The 21,693-nt window shown below is 36.4% G+C and overlaps 2 protein-coding genes across 4 annotated transcripts in view; both read left to right on the top strand.

The window, feature by feature from the left end:
- The window catches only part of LOC308388905 (uncharacterized protein), a 131,663-nt gene that overhangs the window by 82,887 nt on the left and 27,083 nt on the right, over positions 1 to 21,693 (top strand). The gene's annotated exons all lie outside the window — the stretch shown is intronic.
- The window catches only part of LOC308387868 (acetylcholine receptor subunit alpha), a 21,992-nt gene continuing 6,949 nt past the window's right edge, over positions 6,651 to 21,693 (top strand). Inside the window, exons 1-4 of one of the 2 annotated variants that reach the window (XM_080868204.1) lie at positions 6,651 to 6,907; positions 13,737 to 13,877; positions 14,432 to 14,563; positions 17,017 to 17,153. In XM_080868204.1, coding sequence (XP_080724330.1) covers positions 6,853 to 6,907; positions 13,737 to 13,877; positions 14,432 to 14,563; positions 17,017 to 17,153 — 465 coding nt within the window. In that variant the 5' untranslated portion in view covers positions 6,651 to 6,852. The remainder of the gene's footprint in view (positions 6,908 to 13,736; positions 13,878 to 14,431; positions 14,564 to 17,016; positions 17,154 to 21,693) is intronic. The other variant, XM_080868205.1, reaches the window with a different exon arrangement.

Genomic DNA, 21,693 nt, shown 5'->3' with positions numbered 1-21,693 from the left:
TAATACATCCACAAAATCAAAAGCCTATTTCTTTTCCTTGACTATATGACAGCAATGAGACTGGCAGCTTTTTGACAACCGTCTCCTCTTAATCAGTAATCTCTTTCTCTGCATTTTACGCAATGGCGTTTGCTGTTACCAGTGACCGCAGTTTACTCTGGTCAAATTACCTTCAGCAATTTGCCTTTGATTTCTCCTGAGAACCATAGATACTTTGTAGCAGACTACGCAACTACACTTCCCTGAAGAGCTGAGATATGTGATGTAATACATTTCATTTTTGGTGATGGGTGGAAAAAAGTTACACAACTTCCATCTTTTGTGCTCCCTATTCTACTATACTTTAAAAATACCCAATAGTCTAGAAGACATCCACATATTTTCCTATCCTTACAAATAACCATCCTCTTAGGGCAGTATTTGTATTACACACAATCATTTATTACACAAAGCCACATTTACAGAGACCATGGCAGGATGAAATTGATTTTTTGTGCCTCGTAAGGACACTTTCAATTCTCTTGATGGTGTCTCACAACAAAGGCCTTTCTCAAAACCCTGTAAAAAAAGATTTCATTTTTTAAAATCTCTGCTTGGCTGGAATGACTATCCTTGTTTCTTCAGTATGTCTATCTTTATGTCTCTCCCTCCCTTTATGTGGCCTGTTGTATTCATGTGATAATCAGATGTTTTTACATTGCAAAATATTTAAAATGACTGAATGATGCCAGACAGAATGAGTAAACAGACCAATATCCCCTCACACAGCACTTCAAATTTTCATCAAGCACCTCAAATTGCAAGCATTTTTATTTAACATATGTTAAACATATTTCTGTCTGGTCTTTTTAGACTCTAACCACTGGAATGTAAGCTCTTCACCAGACATCGTTTAGCCAGCTGGAGAAATCTGCTCTTTCTAATCTCAAAGTATTCAGACTTTAACTTCCAGCATATTGCATGGATGAAATATTACTCCCACCTCCTCTCATATGTTCCAGTCCAGTTTCATTCAACAGCTGTGGTAACCATCAACACCCCAGCTTGAGAAAAGAGTATATTGAATAAACACACAGTATCTGTATCTGCAATATGTTATCCCAAACAACAAATTAAAATGAAGCTGTTTTGCATTTGGAGTCTTTCCAGTCCTTCAGTTGGTCAGAATAATAGCTGAGTAAATAAAAAGCTGTGAGGTTTTAAAGATGTTTCATGTGTGGAGCACGCTAGAAATACGTTTGAATATAGAAGTTTGTTTTTTGTTCCAGATCCAGTCATGTTTTAAAGTGAACAGCCCTGCCCACTCTAACTAGGTGGCCCAAACATCTATGAACCAAATCCTGTATCTTTACACATATCTTTACACACGTAGTCAAGTTAAAGCATTACATTTTTACTTGTCATCCAATTTCGTCTTCCAAACAAGAAACTGTGCAGATTAAATTTAATCATTTGGGATGTTCTTGTTTTGACAGTTAGCTGTATTTATGAAAGATCAGTGTCAGTTAAGCCTAGCAAACACTGATGGTGTCATATTGTACTTTGCTTGCTGCGGTTGAATTTACATAAGAAATTCTGCTGTTAACCCTTTTTCAGTGCACATTCATGTTTTGGAAACTAGTGTGCAACAAAGAAAAGAAAAAATAATCTATCCTTCATTTTCCTTACTATAGATAAACTGTCAGCTCATCTGAAGAACTAAGCATACTGAGATTTTCTCTATATGTAGTGTATGTGTCTAAAAGTAGGTCATCTTTAACCTAAGTCTGGCCTTTCTATGTCAGAACATAAGTGGCTTCGTCCTTACTGAGTAGCCTGTATTTTACTGTGAATACAGATTTATTTTTTTTTCTGCCCATTTCTTCCAACATCTTCATGTGTTTCTTTGGTGTGATTCTGGAATTTACTTTCATCTGTAGGAGACAGATTATGTCTCCTTCCTGACTTATGTGATGGCCGTATGATCGAGTTGTGTTTATGTTTGCATATTATTGTGTGTGCAGATGAATAACATACCTTCAAACATTTCAAAATGACTTCAAAGAATGAACTAGACTTGTGTGAGATCTTTCTTTTGATTTCACCATGATGTCAAGCAGAGAGGTTGCACAGCAGTTAAAGAAGCATCAAACTGACTAATAATGTCTGTTAACCTGTTAGAAACTGTTTGCATCATGCGCATAAATTCTGTTTTCTCAAAATTTAAGCATAGAAAGAAAAAGACTTGAAAATAATGCGAAAATAGACACTACAGGATATTAAAACTGTTTTGGCAGAGGAAGCAATTTACCACTTCATGTGATCTTGTGGGAATGGAGATGTTAAGAAAAATGAAGGCTGTGATTCAACAACTATAACTGTAACATTAGCAATAATAACAAAAGCAGAGGCCAAATAAGTCTGGATGAGAAAGTAGCTGGGATGACAGGGTCACTGAGGGTTGACTCTTCAGCAATAAGTGGAAGTAAAATTATTTCCATGAATGTGTTTTTGCACTGCATGTTTTGCTTGTTATAAAAACTATCTAACAGGAATCAGTATTACAGACTTCACTGACGTTTAGTTAGCAACTGTATGATCTGATCAAATGAATGCATTTGGAAAACAGTTGTCTGGACCCATTTTTGTAAATTCCTGGCTTAAAACATTTGGTTCTGTCATCCAGCCTTTTGCTCAATGTAGTTAACATTTTTCATAATCCAGCCTCACAGAATCTCCAAACACAAGAGCTGAACATAGAAAAAATCTGTGCACCTTGCTGACTTTGTAGGTTATCATCGCCACGTCACTTCTAGTGATCCTCACTTCCAGTGTGGAGGCTCCTTAACTACCATCTAAAGTAAAGTAAATTACAAAGTAATATGTAAACCGAGAAAAAACAGAAAACTCAAACCCAAAGTAGATTCAAATATTAATACCACCACCCCCACCCTTTTATTAATAAACAGCAGACACAGAACAAAAAAAGAAACAAAAAAAAGTCATGGCAACATGCAAAGAATATTTTCTTTAAACAAATCGGCTTTTTCAAAAGATTTCAGTTTGCTTAATAGCATCTCTGATCAAAGCCATTAACTTAGTCTGGTTGACAGCAAGATTACAGGAAGCTATATTTAGGTCAAAAATAAATAAATAAGATTAAATGCACATTTATTATGACTTCATAAAAAAAAAGTGTACACAATAATAATTCACTAGGTTGGCTCAAATGAGCTATTGTAACCTGGTTCAGTCCAGCAGGCTGGTTATTTTTTCAAAGGAAAGAGTGTCCTTTTAACAGCTAGGCAACTCCCTCACACTGCAACTAAATTAACCTCTCATGATGCACTAATACCAAATTTCTTTCACAGCTTGTTTCCTCACTAACTTAAAATCGTGTCTTTCCCAATTAGAGCATCACGCCTGTGTGTCTACTAAATAACCTTCAGTAAGCCTTGAGTCATATTAAATCATGGTTGCTCATTTGCAGATAAAATTAGCAGCCTAAAATGAACACAGACAACATAGTGCATGTAATGTGTCACTTATCCCTCTGGGAAAACAGTTGTTACTGGTTTGTTGTGAGTTACCAGAAGAAGACCAAAAAAAAAAAAAAAAAAGTCATTTTTAATAATGACAATCTTTTCAGGAATGTAGTTTTATAACATGAGATCTGACACTTCAAAGAGATGGTAGAGTGTGCAGATGTAAAGTCTTGATTGGCAGTACCTTGTCAACTGTGCAACCAGTAAAACAGTCAAATTTGGGGTAATAATTGTAGCGCAGAAATGGTTTTTTATAACTGAAAATAATGTAAATTCGCCATGACATTTGATCCTGTGATTTCTTTGAGATAGTGGCAGGCGGTTATCACCACTTATCTCAAAGTATTCTTTCATATTCCCTTCAAAGACCAGTATCAGCTTTTACAAGAAAGAGGAGAGACCGAAAACTAGATTTTGGTGTGTGGGCTCGTGTGTCCTGAACAGAATCTGAGACAGGAAGCAAAACACATAAAGACATGTGAAACTAGTGTGCCAGACAGAGAGAAAGCCTAGAGGAAATGTACAGAGTGGCAGAGAGAAGCACAGAGTTTTAGACAGGGCAATAGAGGCAAACACACACAGACACACACCCAGGGTAGGCCACAGTGCCATCAAACCCTGTTGTTTAGTCTTGTACTGCCATCTACTGTGGGCAGCAGTCAGTTCATTCAGGTTAATGAGTTATTTCAGTGAATATTTATTAACTAAATGACTTGCTACACACTAATCGCGTGCTATAATGTCAGTGTAATGCAATTCTGTGATTCTTTAAACACCACCACCTTTAAGTCCACCTCTAATAATGAACACATAATAATACATACATTACATTAGTTGGAGATACAAAACTCTTGACTATCATTACCTGCATAATGACATTGACTTCTAGATAAAATGTTTTTCTGATGCACATTTAGTGCAAAGGTTTACAAAGAAAAAAAAACAAGGCATTACATTTGCTTTTGAGAAAGTCCGATTTTAGTTTTGATTTGAACGCACTGAGAATACAGTGTACACAGTCTATTTAAGACCCATTACTGTTACTGTTCATCACTGGGATTATCTGGAAGTAAAAGTTGTGTGTGCTAGGAGTGAAACTTTGTGTCTTTGGTACACTTTTAATGTGAAGTAGCACTGGGTTGTTTTGATCATCATCATAAAATTTTGTTCACTTGCTTCTTCAAAATAAATTAATATAATGGTAATGGTGTCATATTTTACCCTGTGGTCCATTCGAGTTTAGAGGTTGAGCTACATTAAATTTTTATTCTCACAGCTGCTAATGGCTGCCCAGTCTAATCATAAAACCTACTGATTTGTGACAAGGCTTCTGATCTGAGCAGTTTCATCACATACAAAGTAATATCATGTTAGGAGATAAATAAACCAGCTTTTTGTCACTGCAGCCCAGAGTTTGTGGCAAAGTTTCTGAGCAGTTTTTTGTTACAACAGTATATTCTGCTGCTCCCAGTTAAAGACGTTACTCACATTCAGGCTCGTGTTCTCACGCTTTTTCTCTGGTTTGATGCGCTAAGCTTCTGCTCTCAACCAAATCCTGCCATCTAGTGGATGAACAGCTTTTTGGATTCTGCATTTTGAGGCCTGAACATTAGCATTTTGGCCACTACCGTGTTTTCTGTTTTGCTTTGTTTTTGGCTTGATTTGTAACCAGAAGTTGCTATATTTAGAAGAGAGGCTGGCATGATCAGCTAACAGCAACTGCATTCATAAACTGTACAGTGGGTCAAACATATTTTTGTTAAATGTTTGATAAAACACTAGAATTTCATTAACTAAAACTAAAGCACAAATTTACTAGATGCCCTATACTACACAGCAAGTGTTAAAGGGTTCTATTAAGAATATTTCAGAATGCAGGCACAGTGGAGAGGTCCAGTTCAGTGCGCAGAAGTGAGGCCTAGCAGGCAATGATGAGCTTCAGCTGCCCGTGTCAGGGGATCTGTCAGTCAAAACCAAATGGATAACTAATGAAAATAAATAAATAAATAAATAATTATAAAAATCACCCCTTGTTGAATTTTAATAAAGGGGGAAACTATAGTGGCCAAAAGCATATTTTTTACCAACCTGTAAAAATACCATTCCCTAAAGTTGGGCCTTTTTAAATTTAATTTATTTTTCCACCCTTATACTTTTTTCTTTTTTTTTTTTTAAGTTACTTCACATTTTACAGACACTTACTTGGAAATGTAGCACACTTAAAGAAAAGAAATTGAAGAACAAAATAAAATAATGTTCAGGGGTTTGTAATATTGTCTCCAGTTATAAAAAACAATATGCAATTTCCACTTTTGGTTAAATTAATCATACCTTTTGTTGAATTTTAACAAGTCCTGCTAGAAAAGGACCAACTGAAAATCACGATTAATCTGTCTAGACTGCTCTACCAATATGCAAATCAATACAATGAAAAGCCCAAAGTAACAAAAAACTTAATGTGTGATTTTGAAAATTCTAAGTGCATACTCACATGTATACTTAAAAAGTTTTTCAAAGGAAAAAAGCAGTAATGAAAATCACTTCACAAAAATTAAATAAATTGCCTCGTCAAAAGTCAGTGGTTCGGTCATAAAATAAAACTGCTCTGAGTCATTTTTAACAAAATAAAATTCACCTTAAGGAGGAAAACTTTTTTGTAACGTTTAATACTGGTCAATCGGAAGCACACTGCTTCATGCAAGCTAGCAGTGTAGTGGGTATAGTGTGTGTCTGTCTGCTAGAGTGTGTATTACCGCTTAGCAGCATGTGTGGACATGCTTCTCATTCCACCAGTGACAGCTATCAGCTGTCCTCCTGTTGGCCTTCCCGTCTCTGTCTCCTAAAGTGTTAGCATGTTTGTCTTCACTGATTTAAGCCAAGCTTTCTTTATGTCTGACTGTTCTTTGCTACTCCGTTTCATTGACAGAGCCTGTGTTGGGTTCAGTGAGAGAAAATGATGATTGTGCTGATTTGTGTATATTCAATTCACACACACACACACACACACACACACACACACACACACACACACACACACACACAGTCCCAGCTGTCTCCTCTGCATGACACGCGCTGAGAGGTCGGGATGTTGTTGGGTGGGGGAAGTAGAGTTGACCATAAGAAACATGAGCTCACATACTGGATGATCCCCTTCCCACTACTCACTTCAGCTTTAAGGTGACTGCTACAGCTTTAGTGCATGTTTCTGTGTCTATGTAAAGTTAGCATACAGGTTAGATTTGGTTCTGACCTGATAACGAGTCAACAACACATTACCAAACGGATGCCGTGGATTTCTAAGCTGTTTCTTTAAACATCTGGTGGAAATATGAATGTTCCAAAGGTCCACCTCTTACTGACATGCATCCTCTGTGTATGTTCTGGTAAGTAGTCCTCAGTATGTGTTGATATTTCAATCTTATCAGTTATGTTTCAGCTTGCTGTAACAGTGCTGGTTCGAAACAGATAAAGAAGAAAGAAAAAGAAATATATTATTTAGAAAATCAGATATTAGAAATGGTTAATTACAAAGTACTTCCCATGCTGTGAAATTTTAGTCTTCTGTAAATTATGTTCTATAGGACCAGTCTCAGGAAACAGGACATCACTTTCTGACCAAAAATAAACACGTTAAGCAACGTTAATAATATTTTAAACAATCACAGAGGAGCAGCTGATTTTGGCAAATCCATTATACTGAAATCAAAGGGCTTCATCACATCGATGAAAAGCATAAAAATAAATCCAAATAAAAATCTCGAAGCATCATAATCATAAGATTGAATCCCCTGGGAAACAACTGGCACAATGAGAGATAGGCATTTGCTACTTCTGAAAAACCCTTTACAAAGGAGCAATGTCTAAAAAGAAAGAAAAAAAAAGTCTCTGGTAATTGTGCTTTTTATGTATATGTGAAGACCATCTCTTTAGAGTTTACAGCTGCTGTATCGTGTTTTCACTGTGATGGTATTCAGTCTTTTGTTTTACTTGTAAATCATTTTTAAAATGACGCTGTGGTTTCATCGGTCCTTGAAATGTCCCATACCCACAAAAAAAAGTCTCTCCAGCATTGTTAACATTCCTTTTGCATTCAATACTGTGTATTTATCATTGAGCAGGTATGCATTTAGTGCCTTTGCCCAAGGACATTTAATTGTGACACATAGTTGTTAATCAACACACTGTTTCTTGGTGTACTTAAAACTGTGACCTTTCAAGTACTAGATGGTTAAATAACCACAACTTCAGTACCAGAATACCAAAAACCTCAGAGTCTTATATTCTCTGCATTTTCGAATAAATTCCTGCAAGGTTCATGAGGTTTATGCTACTATTTTTCCCATGGAGTATGGTACTTTTCATCACCTCATCCCATACAAATGAATGCACGGTACACATATCATTTACTCATGTCATATACTGTTTTGAAAGGAAGATGAAAGATGCTCTGGTTCTATTTAGTATCAAATTACCTCAGCCACTTTTATCTCAAAGAACCTATAATAAGATTAACTGTACATGAAATCAGTCAAGGAGAACAAACACAAACATGTCCTCTGTATTGATGATACATAAAAATAGCACTTCAGAGTTTGTTTAAAAAATAAAAAATAAAAATAAAAAAAAACCTAAGGATTTAATATTTAGCAGATAATATGTACAAATGTATCCAAGACTAGAACATAAGGCTAGTGTATGTGCAACTGGAATAAATAAAATTAATTTATTCTGAAGTTTCTTTCAATCTCTTGAAAATAGGGCTGTGCAAGATCATCCACCATATCACTAATAGCAATTTCTACACTATGTAAAGGTTTTGTATTGCAATATCATTGCTAGAGAAATGCCATGTTTTTATGTTCCTTGGTGTGTACAAACAGGGGACAAGCCCAGATATGAGAGGGCAACAGCTAGGACAATTTATTAGATTCCAAAAAAAAAAAAAAAAAAAAAAAAAAAAAAAAAAAAAAAAAGCTACTTCAACAACCTCCAACAAAGCACTGTACTTTGCAAAATATGGAAGAAACTTGGAAAACAGGAAAAGCAAATGGTGGATGGAAATTACTGATGTGGTTATATGCAGGAAAAGTAGGGCTTTAAGCAGCTGGGACACAATATCCAAGTCAGAAAATACTTTTATTATGTGACAATATTGCACAGGTTCCAAACACATATTGCCGAATCGCAACTATTGCACTGCTGCTACTGCTGGCACCTTGTTTCAATGCATTCCTACTTCAAATTAGGTAGTGTGTCATCAATGACAGTAGCTCACTAGAAAAGAATGGAAAATGCCTTTCATTTACTTGCGAGCATCAATCAAATTGTACTTTTTTGCTTTGCTTTTTCAATATTGCCAGAAATATAATTATATTATATATAATTAAATAGAATTATAATTAATATATTATAAATAAATTAAAGTGCTGAAAACACACAACCACTGGCAGCCAGTAGTTTGTTACTTGTCCACACTGTTGGTGTCCACCACTAATCCGGGAATAACATATTTTTCTATTTCAATTCAGTGACTCATACTGATAGATTTCATGAAACACATTGATGATAAATTGATGTAAGATGGAGGTGGTATGTCAGGATGAATGGGTGTAGCATGTAAGCCACCAGTTGGATATTATCTGCATCACTGCAGACGTGAAACAAAAATGGATGCTCATAAAGAATTTGAAAAGGTTTTTATTTCAAGATGTTATGAGTGTTCCTCGAAACACATTTACTAGGGTCTTATATCGACATTTCAGCATGTCAAAACTCTACTTAAATATAGTAAGAATTAGATATTCAGATAAAAAAAAAAAAAAAAACTATATTCTACAATGGCATATCATGTTTTAATATATAACCCTAACCCTTTGAGCAAAAACCATCTTTTTAGATTGGGCTTAAGAATTCACAAGGTACCAGAGATAAGTTGAAATATGTGTTTTTTTAAAGGCTCTTGTTTGCCAAAAAGTTCTAACAATCTGTAAATTGTAAATAAAAGCAGAATATCATGACTGCAAAAAATTTACAAATATCAAATGGAAAATCTGTGATCTTAGACACCAGCTGCGTATGGTCCTGCTGGTCCACAGCTAACTGAATCTGAGATGGTAGAGTTTTCATGTTGGATTATGTCCATAGGAGAAGAAATTTTTGGAGAGGAAATGAAACATACTACTAGATTTTTTTTCCATTTGTTACAAGGTAGTTAGAATATTTGCAGAAAATAACCTTTTAGAGGCTTTTTTGAATAATTAAGTTAATAAAGTATTGGTGTGTCATCCACACCCCAACTCAACTACCCCAATAAATTTGGCCCATTCCAGTAAGACACATGAAGAGAAGAGAAAGTGAATCCCAGTTCCTGTTATGGACACACGTAACTGTTATCATAGACACAAACATACCAGTTCAACCATATTTAACAGGATGCTCCAATTAAAGTCCACTATATGGAAGGCAAAAAATTCAAAGCAAAGCCAGGCAGACAGATGAGCTAGTTTAAAGCGTAACTGGTTACTTGAATATCTTAAAAAAAAAAAAAACTTGCTCAAATACAGTCACAGTAACAACTAATTATTTTCCCCAGAAGCGTTTGTCTGCACCTTCTGTGTGCTGACACTCAAACTAGTGATCTCTTTTCAAACATTTCAAGAGCCCATATGAAACTGCATTAGACAAAAAGATTTTTATTTTGCAGCAGCATCATGTGAAAATGCAGAGTGTGGGCAATGACTGACAGCTCCAAGTGGCTCCCATGTCCCGCCTCTTCTCTATTTTTGTATGTGGTCAGATCAAAGCTTCTCAGTGCAACAGACAGATGACATGCACACAGCAACAGGCACAGCTAATGGCAGACAGCCAAGGAAATGAATATCAACATTGCAGACAACGACACCACACTCATTATACAGATCTTCGATAAAGATCCCAAATGAAACTTTGAAAGGAAACCAAAACATGCTTTTGTGTGCATGTGTGTGTACATGGTAGTGGCTTATACTATTATACATACATACACACACTTTGGCATCTTAACTCAATCTGACTGCTCTCCAAGTTCTGCTTTGTGCACCACAAATTGTGTGTCTTGTAGTATTAATGTGTATATGATGTTTATTTACATTCAGCTAGATATGGGCTGGGCACTGTGCATGTTCTTGTAACACATGTGAGGAACCAGTTTCAGTATTAACATTCAGTAGCAACATCACAGACATCATGTATTATGTGTTGTGAATCCAACTTTGTTTTCTTTGGCATGTTAAAACTCAAGAAGACACTCTCAGTCTGGAGTCTAAAACCTTGTTGGTGCCCACCACAACACATCAATAATGCCTAAAACAAGCAAAATCCTGATGCGTTATCAGGTGGTTGAGTCTTACCAGGGAAATAGCAAAAGTTGTAAACCTGAACCATAAAGTCCTGCTCAGACTTATTGCTCACATTGTACACACAAACATAACATGCTTAGATTTAGCGTGTCTGTAAATCTGAGAGTCTACTTACTTATATGACTACAACTTGTAAATTGCATAGGTTGCCTGTCCTGAAGCACACCCTGTGTTATTGCTTTTATCCAAATTTATCTTACATATTTTTTTAAAGATCAATTTTGTGGCTTTTTGCCTTTAACAGTTGAGCAGTGAAGAATAGACATGAAGGAGATGGAGAGAGCAGGGGAAGGGCAAAGAGCTGATGGTTAACCTTCAACCTGGGCTGCTGCATTTCAGCATATGGGCACCTGCTCAACCAGTGAGCTAAAATGATTGCCCTTTTTTGGTTACACTAATGGGATCATAAACCTCATATTGTGTTCAATAAGTGAGACCATAAACTCTTTAGGAAAGTGGCAGTGATTTGACAAACATAAACTGCTCCATGTACCTGTAGCTGGTAGTTATTTTATAGTAGAGTACCCCTCCAAGTCAGAGTTCACAACAACTAAGTGTTTGTTTTTTGCTTACTTTCAGAAATGCCTCCTCTCCAACTAAGGGGTTAAATTAAGTTCTCAAAAACCTAATAAAGACTAAAAGTGGTACTCACTCCCAAGGTTGCTAGTCCTTGGAGAAATTTCAGCTGTAGAGAAGCAGTTTAAATATAGAATAACACTCAATTGTAAGATAACACTCACTTTTTCAAAACCTGTATCTATTCGTTTTGATAATCTGGTGGTGGGGAGTATAATGTGTCTGAGGGATGTTACCCTGGTGGACTAGCAGCAAAAGACTATGTTGAAGCTTTAAGTTTGACATTAGTGTGTCAGTTTGGTAATTTCTCCCATTAAATATATTATGCCCCTTCACATGTACCAGGTGGCTTCGTTTTCTATTCAGATTAAATGTGTGCCTCAGTTCTTCAAACTACATGACAGCATCAGAGTTTGATGAATACAGATGTATAAAGCACTCTAGGACACTAAACTTTAAATGAAGCATCTATTCTTTCTCTGACCCTTTTTATTTATTTACACACACACACACACACACACACACACACACACACACACACACACACACACACACACACACACACACACACACATCAAATTTAATCATATGCTTTACAACAGGACTCTTTGTTTACTTTTGCAGTAAAATATATTTTGTGCCTACATACAGATTGATTGTCTTTTCTTGTAGTAATGATTGCCCACTCCTCTACAGGGAAGAAAAAAAAAGTAGCCAAATTCCCCAAAAATGCTAAACTGTGGATTTTACTTCTGAACTGCTGCAGAAAGGAGATGATTTTATTAGGAGAGATAAATAACTGGGCAGCAGCATCATTAAAAACTCATCAGTCAGGAGTGAGCCAAAGAGATGTGACCATTGTTCCCATTAATGAGGGTTTACAACAATAATTACAGCAAAATGAAACACTTTCTGAATGTTTTTACTCTCCGGCTTTTAAAGTTCAGCTAACACACAAACTTCAACACAGGTGGTGTCCATCCAGAAATGTCTGATAAAAACTTATCAAGTTTGACGCACTGACTGTTTTTGAGATTTTCCTTTTTGGTGATACTTTGACATTAAAATGACTATAAAACTGAACTGAATTCACACAAACTGCAGATAAACTGATTAAGTGTCTCCTACTACCAAAGCCATTTCAAAATAAAAGCCTGTCTCTCTCAGCAAAAGTAAACAAACCTGCCTGCCATTACAGCTGGAGGGCTGAACAAAGTGAATGAGAACATCTGCGTATGAACTCAAAGGCATTACCTCCATGAGGAATGATGGATGGCCAGATGCTATTTCCATTAGATAAAGGATTTTGCTTTGTATTTCCACGTTTAAATGCAGTTTTTGTCCTGTTAACAAAAAATAAATAAATTCTCTGTCCACCTTCACAGTAATCACCATCTGAGCTTTCTTGTCTGCAACTCAGCACAGAGAGAACATGCAAACACAAAGGACATGTTTAGTGGCATGCTCCCATTAATAATCTGTAGTAATCTGACTTTCTGTCCTGATATCCTGTATTTGCATAAGACTTCAGTGAAACTGTAGCTTCATGTTAGACACAGAATGTTGAAAAACATCCTATAAAAGTACAAATACAGTAAAATAAACAAATAACACTCAGATGCTAGTTTATTAATGGGATTTTCCTTTTATTTTTTAAATTTAGCAAACATGTTTCTGTATAACTTAAGAATTCACATAGTAATTTTGAAAAAAAAAAATCCAATAACATAAAATCATGAAGTGTTTATAGTTCATACCTAAAAGCTGAAAGAATGGCTTCACTGTGGGGTTGGGAGATTGACCTACTTTTGAAGCCAATCTCAAGTGGACATTGGAGGAACTGCAGGGTTTGACACTTCACAGTTTCCTTTTTTTTTTCCTTGCCATGGATGTTGATGGTTGGATGTGCCCATATTTCCCATTTGATCAGACACTAAGTTTAGAATTTTGATGCACATCTGTTAATGTCTTCACTACGTTTATCAGACAAATGTATACTGCAGCCTGAAAAACCATAAAGCAGCCAATAATAGTACAGTCTTAATTTCTACCCAAGTGCAAGATGGTACATTTAACTCACTGATTTGTCAATGAAAAAGAGATCCAATGTATTGTTACATCTGATTAGGAGAATCATCAAGTGGATTTATTATTTTGTTGTTTGTGTGTTGCTCAGAGTTAACGAACATTGTGAAAAACATGTAATACCATTGTCCGCTCCTCTTCACTTTCTCTGCAGGAGAAAAACTCTCCCTGAATACTATCCAGGTGATGTTAAACTTTGTCGAGGACAACCCGCAGCTCCTCAAAGAATTGAACTTGGACATGGAATCAGACGTAGATTTGGAGGAGTTCAAAACCATATTGAACAGACTCCCTGGTCAGTGATGAGGAGATTTTCTAGATTTTATATGCATCTAGCTTTTCTTGAATCTTCTATGCAAGAAAAACCCATCCCCTGTAGGAATAATTAACATTTTTATGTATTTTAAATGTTGAATTTAAATGTCTTTTTTTTTCTTTTCTTTTTTTTTTTTTTTTAAATGCAGCAACATACCACAACAACAGTCAAGGCGCTTTATTTTGTAAGGTAGACTGATAATACATACAGAGACAATAATCATATGACCCCCTATGAGCAAGCACTTTGGCAACAATGGGAAGGAAAAACTCCCTTTTAACAGGAAGAAACCTCCAGCAGAACCAGGCTCAGGGAGGAGCGGCCATCTGCCGCGACCGGTTGGGGTGAAAAGCTATGAGCATTGTTTTTGTTTTGTTAATTTAAGATTTTCTCTGTACAGAAAAATCTGATTAAGGAAAAGGCAACTAGCAGAAACAATGTAGCAAATGGTCTGCTTATGTTTTTCTTTATTTTGTTGTATGTCTTTGTGCGTCTCTCCTGTTTTGACCTTATGGGTCTGTGTGTGCCTGCAGAGCACGTGAAACAACATTTGTTGAGCAAGACCAGCTTGGATCTTCCCTACACCTCAAATGTTCATTCTGATGTTCCACAAAGACAGGATATCCTACAGCCCCCCATGCCATTAGTGCAAGGGCCCAAAGGAGGTAAAATCTGAACTAAAGCATATTTTAAAAGGGATGGATGGATGGATTTTCTACTTATTTTATCTGTGTTCCAGCCTCAGTAACTTTGACACAGTAACATCTGCTGAAATTTTTACACCTCCGATGAAATGTCACAAGCGTTAGCTTTATTTTGATACCAATATTGTTTGCACAGACTTTGTAATTGCAGAGAAATACCCCATTAATTTTTGACATGTCATTTTTGCCACTGTCAGCTATCGTTATCCTTTAAAAAGGGACTGTTCATGGCATTAGGGAAAATTTCTTTAAAGTGGATGCAACTTTGCATCCATCTAATGCTTAGTGAATCAAACTATTTATCAGCAGGAAAAAATAATTATGTTTTATGAAAGCCCAACATGAGCTGGTATAAATGTTTTCTGTTTAGTTAGCCAGCTCTCATCTCATCAGCTGTCATCTAAAGTAATTTATTTTTAATATGTAAATTAATTACAATTGTTGGAGGATGCAATTCGATGTTAAATGACCTCAAAAACAATTAAGGGCATGACATTGGTAAGATTCAAAAACTAAATTTTCCAAATAAAACCACAAAGTAGATCAGTATTAACCGCAGCCTAAGAGCCTCCTTATGGACCAGAGTGCCTGGGTGAATCAGCGGCCCAGACAGAGTGCTCCTCTGAGAGAGAGAGAGAATTTGCTCATGGTGGCTAAATGAAACCAGATCCGAGCTCACGCAGCTCAATGTAGCCAGCCAACAGATTCCCAAAATAATATGCAAAAGCTGTCACCTGCTCACAGGGCTGTTTGCTTGGTCACGTTAGACAAAATTACATGATGTCTTTGCTATGATACTCAGTAAGATTACCAATACACTGCCTCTTTTGCTTTTTGGGTCCTTATAATAAATACAAGTAAATAAAATATTTATTTACTTTGTTTTTATTATTTATTTATTCATTCATTTTTTTTAGGGCCTTGTAACTAAAGTAACTAAAGTAAATAGTTTCTTCAGTAAAGTAATGGTGCATTGGTACACATTTTTAAAGCAGTTTATATGTAACAGAAGTATTCATGTACTTTATATCTCACAAACTGACAAATGCCAATAATATATTAAAAGTTAAAACTCCCAGTACCATTAGAAATGAGTAGACCCACTCTGTAAACAGAACTGAAAGCAAACTAAATTTAGGACAAAAATGTGAAGCTAATGGAAAATGCTAGACTATTAAAACTCCTGTTGTTGGCTTGATGGTTGTTTGCTGTCTTGGTTTATTTATCAGACAAAAAAAAACTACCAGGCTGAATTTCATCAGACCTAGTGGAGAGGACAAGCATGGGCAATAAAGGAAAAAAAAAATAAAAAAAAAATTGCAGGGCATGGTGCTCTCCATGGTGCTTCGGAACCCAAGCTGATCTAAACTTAATGTCAAAGGATTAGCCAGGGTTGGTATTCCCAAACATCCTAAGACCCCAAAAGTTCACTAAGGACTCATAGGACTTGCAGACTTATAGAAGCAGATTTGATTACAGTGTTCATAGGACATTCAGTGCAGAGGCTTTTCACCAGTATAAAATGACCACCATTTGTTGCTGTTGATCTTTTTGCATCTGTCCATCCCCGCCTCTGTCCTTCTCTCTTCTATATGCACTCTAGCTTTCTCTGAGATAAACGCAAAGTTTCAGATTACATGTGGTAAGTCAGGCGTAGCAACAAATACCTTTGAAAATAATATTGAGAAGCTAAATTAGAATAGAGACTAGAATATAATAGAATAGCCCTTTATTGTCATTGTACACTTCAACAAAGTCCATTCTGAAAACCACTTGCCTTTTACGGATGCTGAATTTTGAAACATTGAAATATTACATTGATGTATAAGTGATAAGAACAGGAGCAGATGAGACAGTCAACAGAAAATATCTGAGTCCTTCTCACCCTCTCACTTCGTCTGAAACTTGAGAAGAGACCAGGTAAGTAAGGGGAAACCACACACATTGAAACATTTACCAGAAAGTAATATCACCATGGTAACAAATGTGAGACAAAGCAATAATCCAAAGGAACTACATCCGCAATACTCAAAAATACACATTTTGGTCCCTACATCAGGAAAATGGAGTGTAAATCACAGAAAATGTAATTTACTCCCTTCCCTGTCACTTCAGAGAAAATACATTTAGGGATACTTGGGTGGCAAGATGTTCTACTTATCATGTAATGCTGTCAAAGTGACTTCAAAATATAATTAGTAATGGCTGTGTGGTGAAGAGTTAGTGTGCAAAACTCAATACATCATAAGTAAAATTCCTTCCAATAAATCTGACACTTTTTAAATTAATAATTCGACAACCCAGACTGTCTTCAGCTTCTTTATCGATCAGTCTGCTAAAGTCTGACACCATTATGCTGTCGGTTTCAATCCTCCTGACTGCCCAAACTTTATTTTTGTTTGTTCTAAATGTAGAATGTTGCTCAAACGATGAGACGACGCTGGTGAAACGACTGTTCACTGGTTACAACAAAGTGGTTCGTCCTGTTAACCACTTCAGTGAAGCTGTAGTGGTTACTGTGGGATTACAGTTAATACAGCTTATAAGTGTGGTAAGTCTGTAACTCTTTGTCTGCATTTTACATGAAGAAAGATATGACCAGCTGTCACCACTGTGTTGTTTCTTGACTTTGACCTTTTGACTGTAATTGCAGTTTCTCTAAAAGGACAAACAATCAATCAACAATTGTTGGCTTAAATTTCAAATACTAACCAATATAATGAAATTACAATAACCAAAGATTTTTGATTATGGAGGAGCTGGCCTTAAGGTGTTCAATGAAAAGGACTATGGTGACAGGGAATGATTTGTTCACAAAGGTAAATGCACCTTCATAGTCTTAGGCTGAAATTGGACAAACTGGAAAGTGTTACAGATGATGACTGTCTAAATCAGACAGGGAAAAATGCTGCAAGACACAGTAACTGAAATGAACCCAGAACTTACTTGTTGTTGATGTTAGGACTAAAAACTGGGCAAAGGCACTGAATCACAGACATTGTTGCACTTTTGATTCACTATGGTTAGACCACTTAGGGGAAAAAAAGAAAGAAAAAAAAAATCAAGCAGTGGTCTGTCTTTATTTATTATTTATTTTCTCAAAGAGAAGAACTTTACGCATGGAAAAGGAAATATGCTTAGACGATATTGGTTCTCTTTGGATCTGCCTTCATATATGAACAAACATTCTCTGTGGTGAAGTTCAAGCTAATCCAGATCCTCTCGTGGTCATGATCACCTGCCTGCTGTCCTTCATATTACAACCTCAAACGTTGGACATGACTGCAGTGCACGTGTTCAAGCCCAAACAGACCAGATTTCTCGCAATGAACAGGGGAAAAAAAAAGGAAAAAAAAAAAAACAAACCTTAAAACTGCAGATTAGATCATAAAACTGAAAGTAAAATAGCATTAGCACAGAGTTAGGTCTTTAAATTTGTTTTGGGTAATGTTGAATCAATAATGATAAACTAAGTGCCTTTATTATCCCTGTTTTACATTTTCATTGCCTTATTGTGGGATCTACACTTAACAGTAACATTTATAAAGAGATCAAAATAATATTGAGCAGAACTGAGTTGAGCTTATTGCTGCATTGCCCCACAACTTTCTCAGCTTCTCATGTGGCCCCAAAAAGTAATTAATGCAAACATATGTAACTCCTGCCAAATAAGTGCACAAAATTGACAGAGGTTAAAGGAACACTGTCTTTGACTGAAAAATAAAGTATTTAGAGAGGAGTCATGTGTCAATATGATCCCAAGCTTTTCTTTTTTGACTGTATTCAACAGCAAAGCAAAATAATAAAAAGGACCATACATAATTAAATCTCAGTCAGTGCCACAGAGATAATACCATTATTCTGGAAAGAAATTATTATACCAAATGTTATGAACTGGATAAGACAAACAAAAGAACATACGTAATGAAGTCTTTAAAAGATGAGGACTGCCATGTGCTGATTTGGAGGACCAGTTATGTTTTTGTAGTGCCCTGTATAAAACTGGAACTCCAAAGAGTGGACATTTTCCATTATATAAAATTAGAATAATTCATATCAAGTCATGCAGCAATATCACTTTGGTTGGTACTGAACACACCAAATCAGTTCTGAAAACCTAGATAACACATGAAGAAACCAAGAAAGTCAAATAACACATATGATAAGAGATATCACGCCACAAGCAGTTACTTAATCTGCCACATACATACCCAAATCTCATTTATACCAGGAGATGACAAGCCAACCAAACAACCAAGGTGTTTTGGGGGTGTAGACACCCTGTTAAGACCAAGACTTGAACTCAGACATGTTCCACAGACATCCTGTTAATCTTGATTAACAACTGAATTTAAGACACAAGAACCAGGATAACAACAAACATATAGGATGGCACAGCAGCCTCAAAGAAGCGATACAGGTATAAATAAAACAAAATGAGCAACTGTCATTGTGTGTCCTTCTATGCTTATTAAGTCCATGAAGATGACTAGGTTTGACAGTCTCTGGGACAGTCCCTTCATCCATTTTATTCCTCTTAACTCATTCACTGCCAGCCATTGGCAGTGAATGAGTTAAACCCATTGACTCATTCACTGCAATTGACGGCTATAGACGTCAATGGCAGTGAATGAGTTAAGAGATGGAAAAAGTCTTCTCGTTTCTTCTTCTTCTCACTTCAGTTTTACTCCAAGCAGTTTATAGTGGACAACAAATTAGTATTACCAGTGCTGACAAAAAAGATGAAAAGTTGATAACGTCAAGAGGGTACTGCTTTGTATGCCAAACCAAAATAAAATAATCATAAAAATGTTTGTATCTCGTGTTAACTAAAAAATGTAAAATACAAAAACATGAGAAAGTGTTTGTTAAAATTTTAGTTAATTTAAATCCATTTTAGCCTCAAACATGAATGCTAGTTCACAGTTGGCTAATTTCCCTGTTAACCACAAAACCAAGGAAAAAATTTTTTTCAAGACATGAGCAATGCCACCTGTTAAACCCCAACGCCCCCAAAGCCGGGGGCAAGAGGGGGAACATCTGGTTTCATGGACCGTTTCTCAATATACATACTTGTGTGTACCTGCGTTCACGTGGACTTGTGATATGTCATCAGTCGCAGACCAAATATGCTTCCAAATCAAAGTACGCATCAAGTATGCTCAGAATTCCTGGATGTGTTCTCGCTCCTTCCATTTTATCAAGCATCGGTGGTGGCTTGGGTGAACTTGGTACAGCCAAATATCCCAGAATGCATTTTGTCCAAAACTCAAACGCGGCAATGGTGGAGGAGGGGAGCTAAACTTTTAAGATATTTCCAGGTGAGAATGTACCTGTGTAAACTTCAAATATCTGCTCGATTTATAAAGACATCGCATATTTGCAAAATTGCTCTGACGTTTTCGGAGACATCTGTTACCCCACCAGCTCAATAGCTCAGCGGTCCTCAAACCCAGGGCCACAGACCGGTACCGGTCCGTGAGTTGTTTGGTACCAGGCCACGAGAGTTGAGGCTCGGGTGTGAAATTTATGGTTTTCAGGGATTTTATTATTTTTCTATTGTTATTTTTCTATGGTTTTTATCTTTAACTCTGTTTCCCTGGGTCTTTTCCCATGTGTTATGACTAAATTTTCCTTTTTTTGGTACCGGTACTGGTTTTATTTTGTTGTATTTACAGCGACACCTTAGAGGACGGTCTGTGAAAATATTATTACTGGGCCGTGGCGCGAAAAAGGGTGGGGACCGCTGCAATAGTGACAGGGTGGTCAAGGCTCACTGGAACCGGCGAGAACAGCGGACTCCCGGTACATCGTTTTTAACCCCCCAGCGGTCCTTTGCACCACAGGTTAAACATGATATATAAGTCACTTAGCTTCTAAAAGTTAAGGTTTGGTTTATTTTGGTGTTTTATTTGTTCCTGAGTGAATCAGTTTGGCTGAGATTAAAGTTAAGCTTCATAACTGTACTGTTTTATTTAATACTTAAGTCTTACTTGGAGAGCTGTCAGTGTATTTTAAATTTCACCAGTCACACCACCTGAAGTAAAATGTTCTGTTCTTATTTAAAAAGCTGGGGGAATTAAATCTAACATTAAAAATATTTAAATTCAGGAGGAAACATTTTCACTGGGAGCAAAAACAGCATGTTAATACATGGAGATCCTGAAGCCTGCTCCAAACATGATCAGATTATATTTTAAATATTTGTTTAATTCTTTTCCAAACCTCAGCAGCTTGTAAGTTTTGAGTGTCTACTAAAATGAAAATAAAACCGTTCTACCATCTCACCTGTTTGTTATTATTCACACACACCTATCCTATTTTTATTAATAGAGAGAAAAGCTTGTGTTTCTGTCATGTAGTGATTGTGCTTAACTGTATGAAGCTTATTAGACATTATGAAACAGATGACACGTAAAAGCGAATTTTGCAAAATTGCTTAAGATTTTAAAAAAAATTCTTTAAAAGAAAAAAAAACTACTACATTATATGTAATTGCTTTCATGTCATGTGCAATTTCCATTGCAAATATGAATCACAGTTAAATTAAGAGGGAATGGCAGGAAAAACTCCTGAATGGAGATGTCATCAAGTACACTAGCGTTCCAATTGTAGAATGATCGCGCTGCGTTCTCGGACTCCTGTGTGAACTTACAAAGTCTACTACAAAGTCTACTAGAATAATTGAGAAACGCTCCTCCTGTGGTATTCACAGAAACGGCATACAAAACATTGCTACGACCACTAAGACGACAAACAATTAAAAGCGCATTACAGCATATTCTGCAAAATGTTGTAAACACAAAGCACGAATGTTCGATTCACCTGATAGCAGGTACACGGACAATTAACACCTGGACTCAAAGCCGACATCTCGCAGATTCCAAAACAGCAAGTTTCGTCACACTGCGACCGAAATTCACTGGACCAGCAGCAAAAGAAGACCAAAACTATGATTCATTTTTAGAAAACAGTGAATTATGTCTTACCTGTGCTGTCTTTCTTGCATCGAAAACAAGTTTCCACAGCTGCCAGCTACATTAACTGAATAACTGCATCTCCCATAATGCCTCAGAGCCATTTTCTGTCAA

Source organism: Rhamphochromis sp. 'chilingali' (genome assembly GCF_963969265.1).
Source record: "Rhamphochromis sp. 'chilingali' genome assembly, chromosome: 20".
NCBI lineage: Eukaryota > Metazoa > Chordata > Actinopteri > Cichliformes > Cichlidae > Rhamphochromis > Rhamphochromis sp. 'chilingali'.
This window is presented reverse-complemented; position numbering and strand designations above follow the sequence as displayed.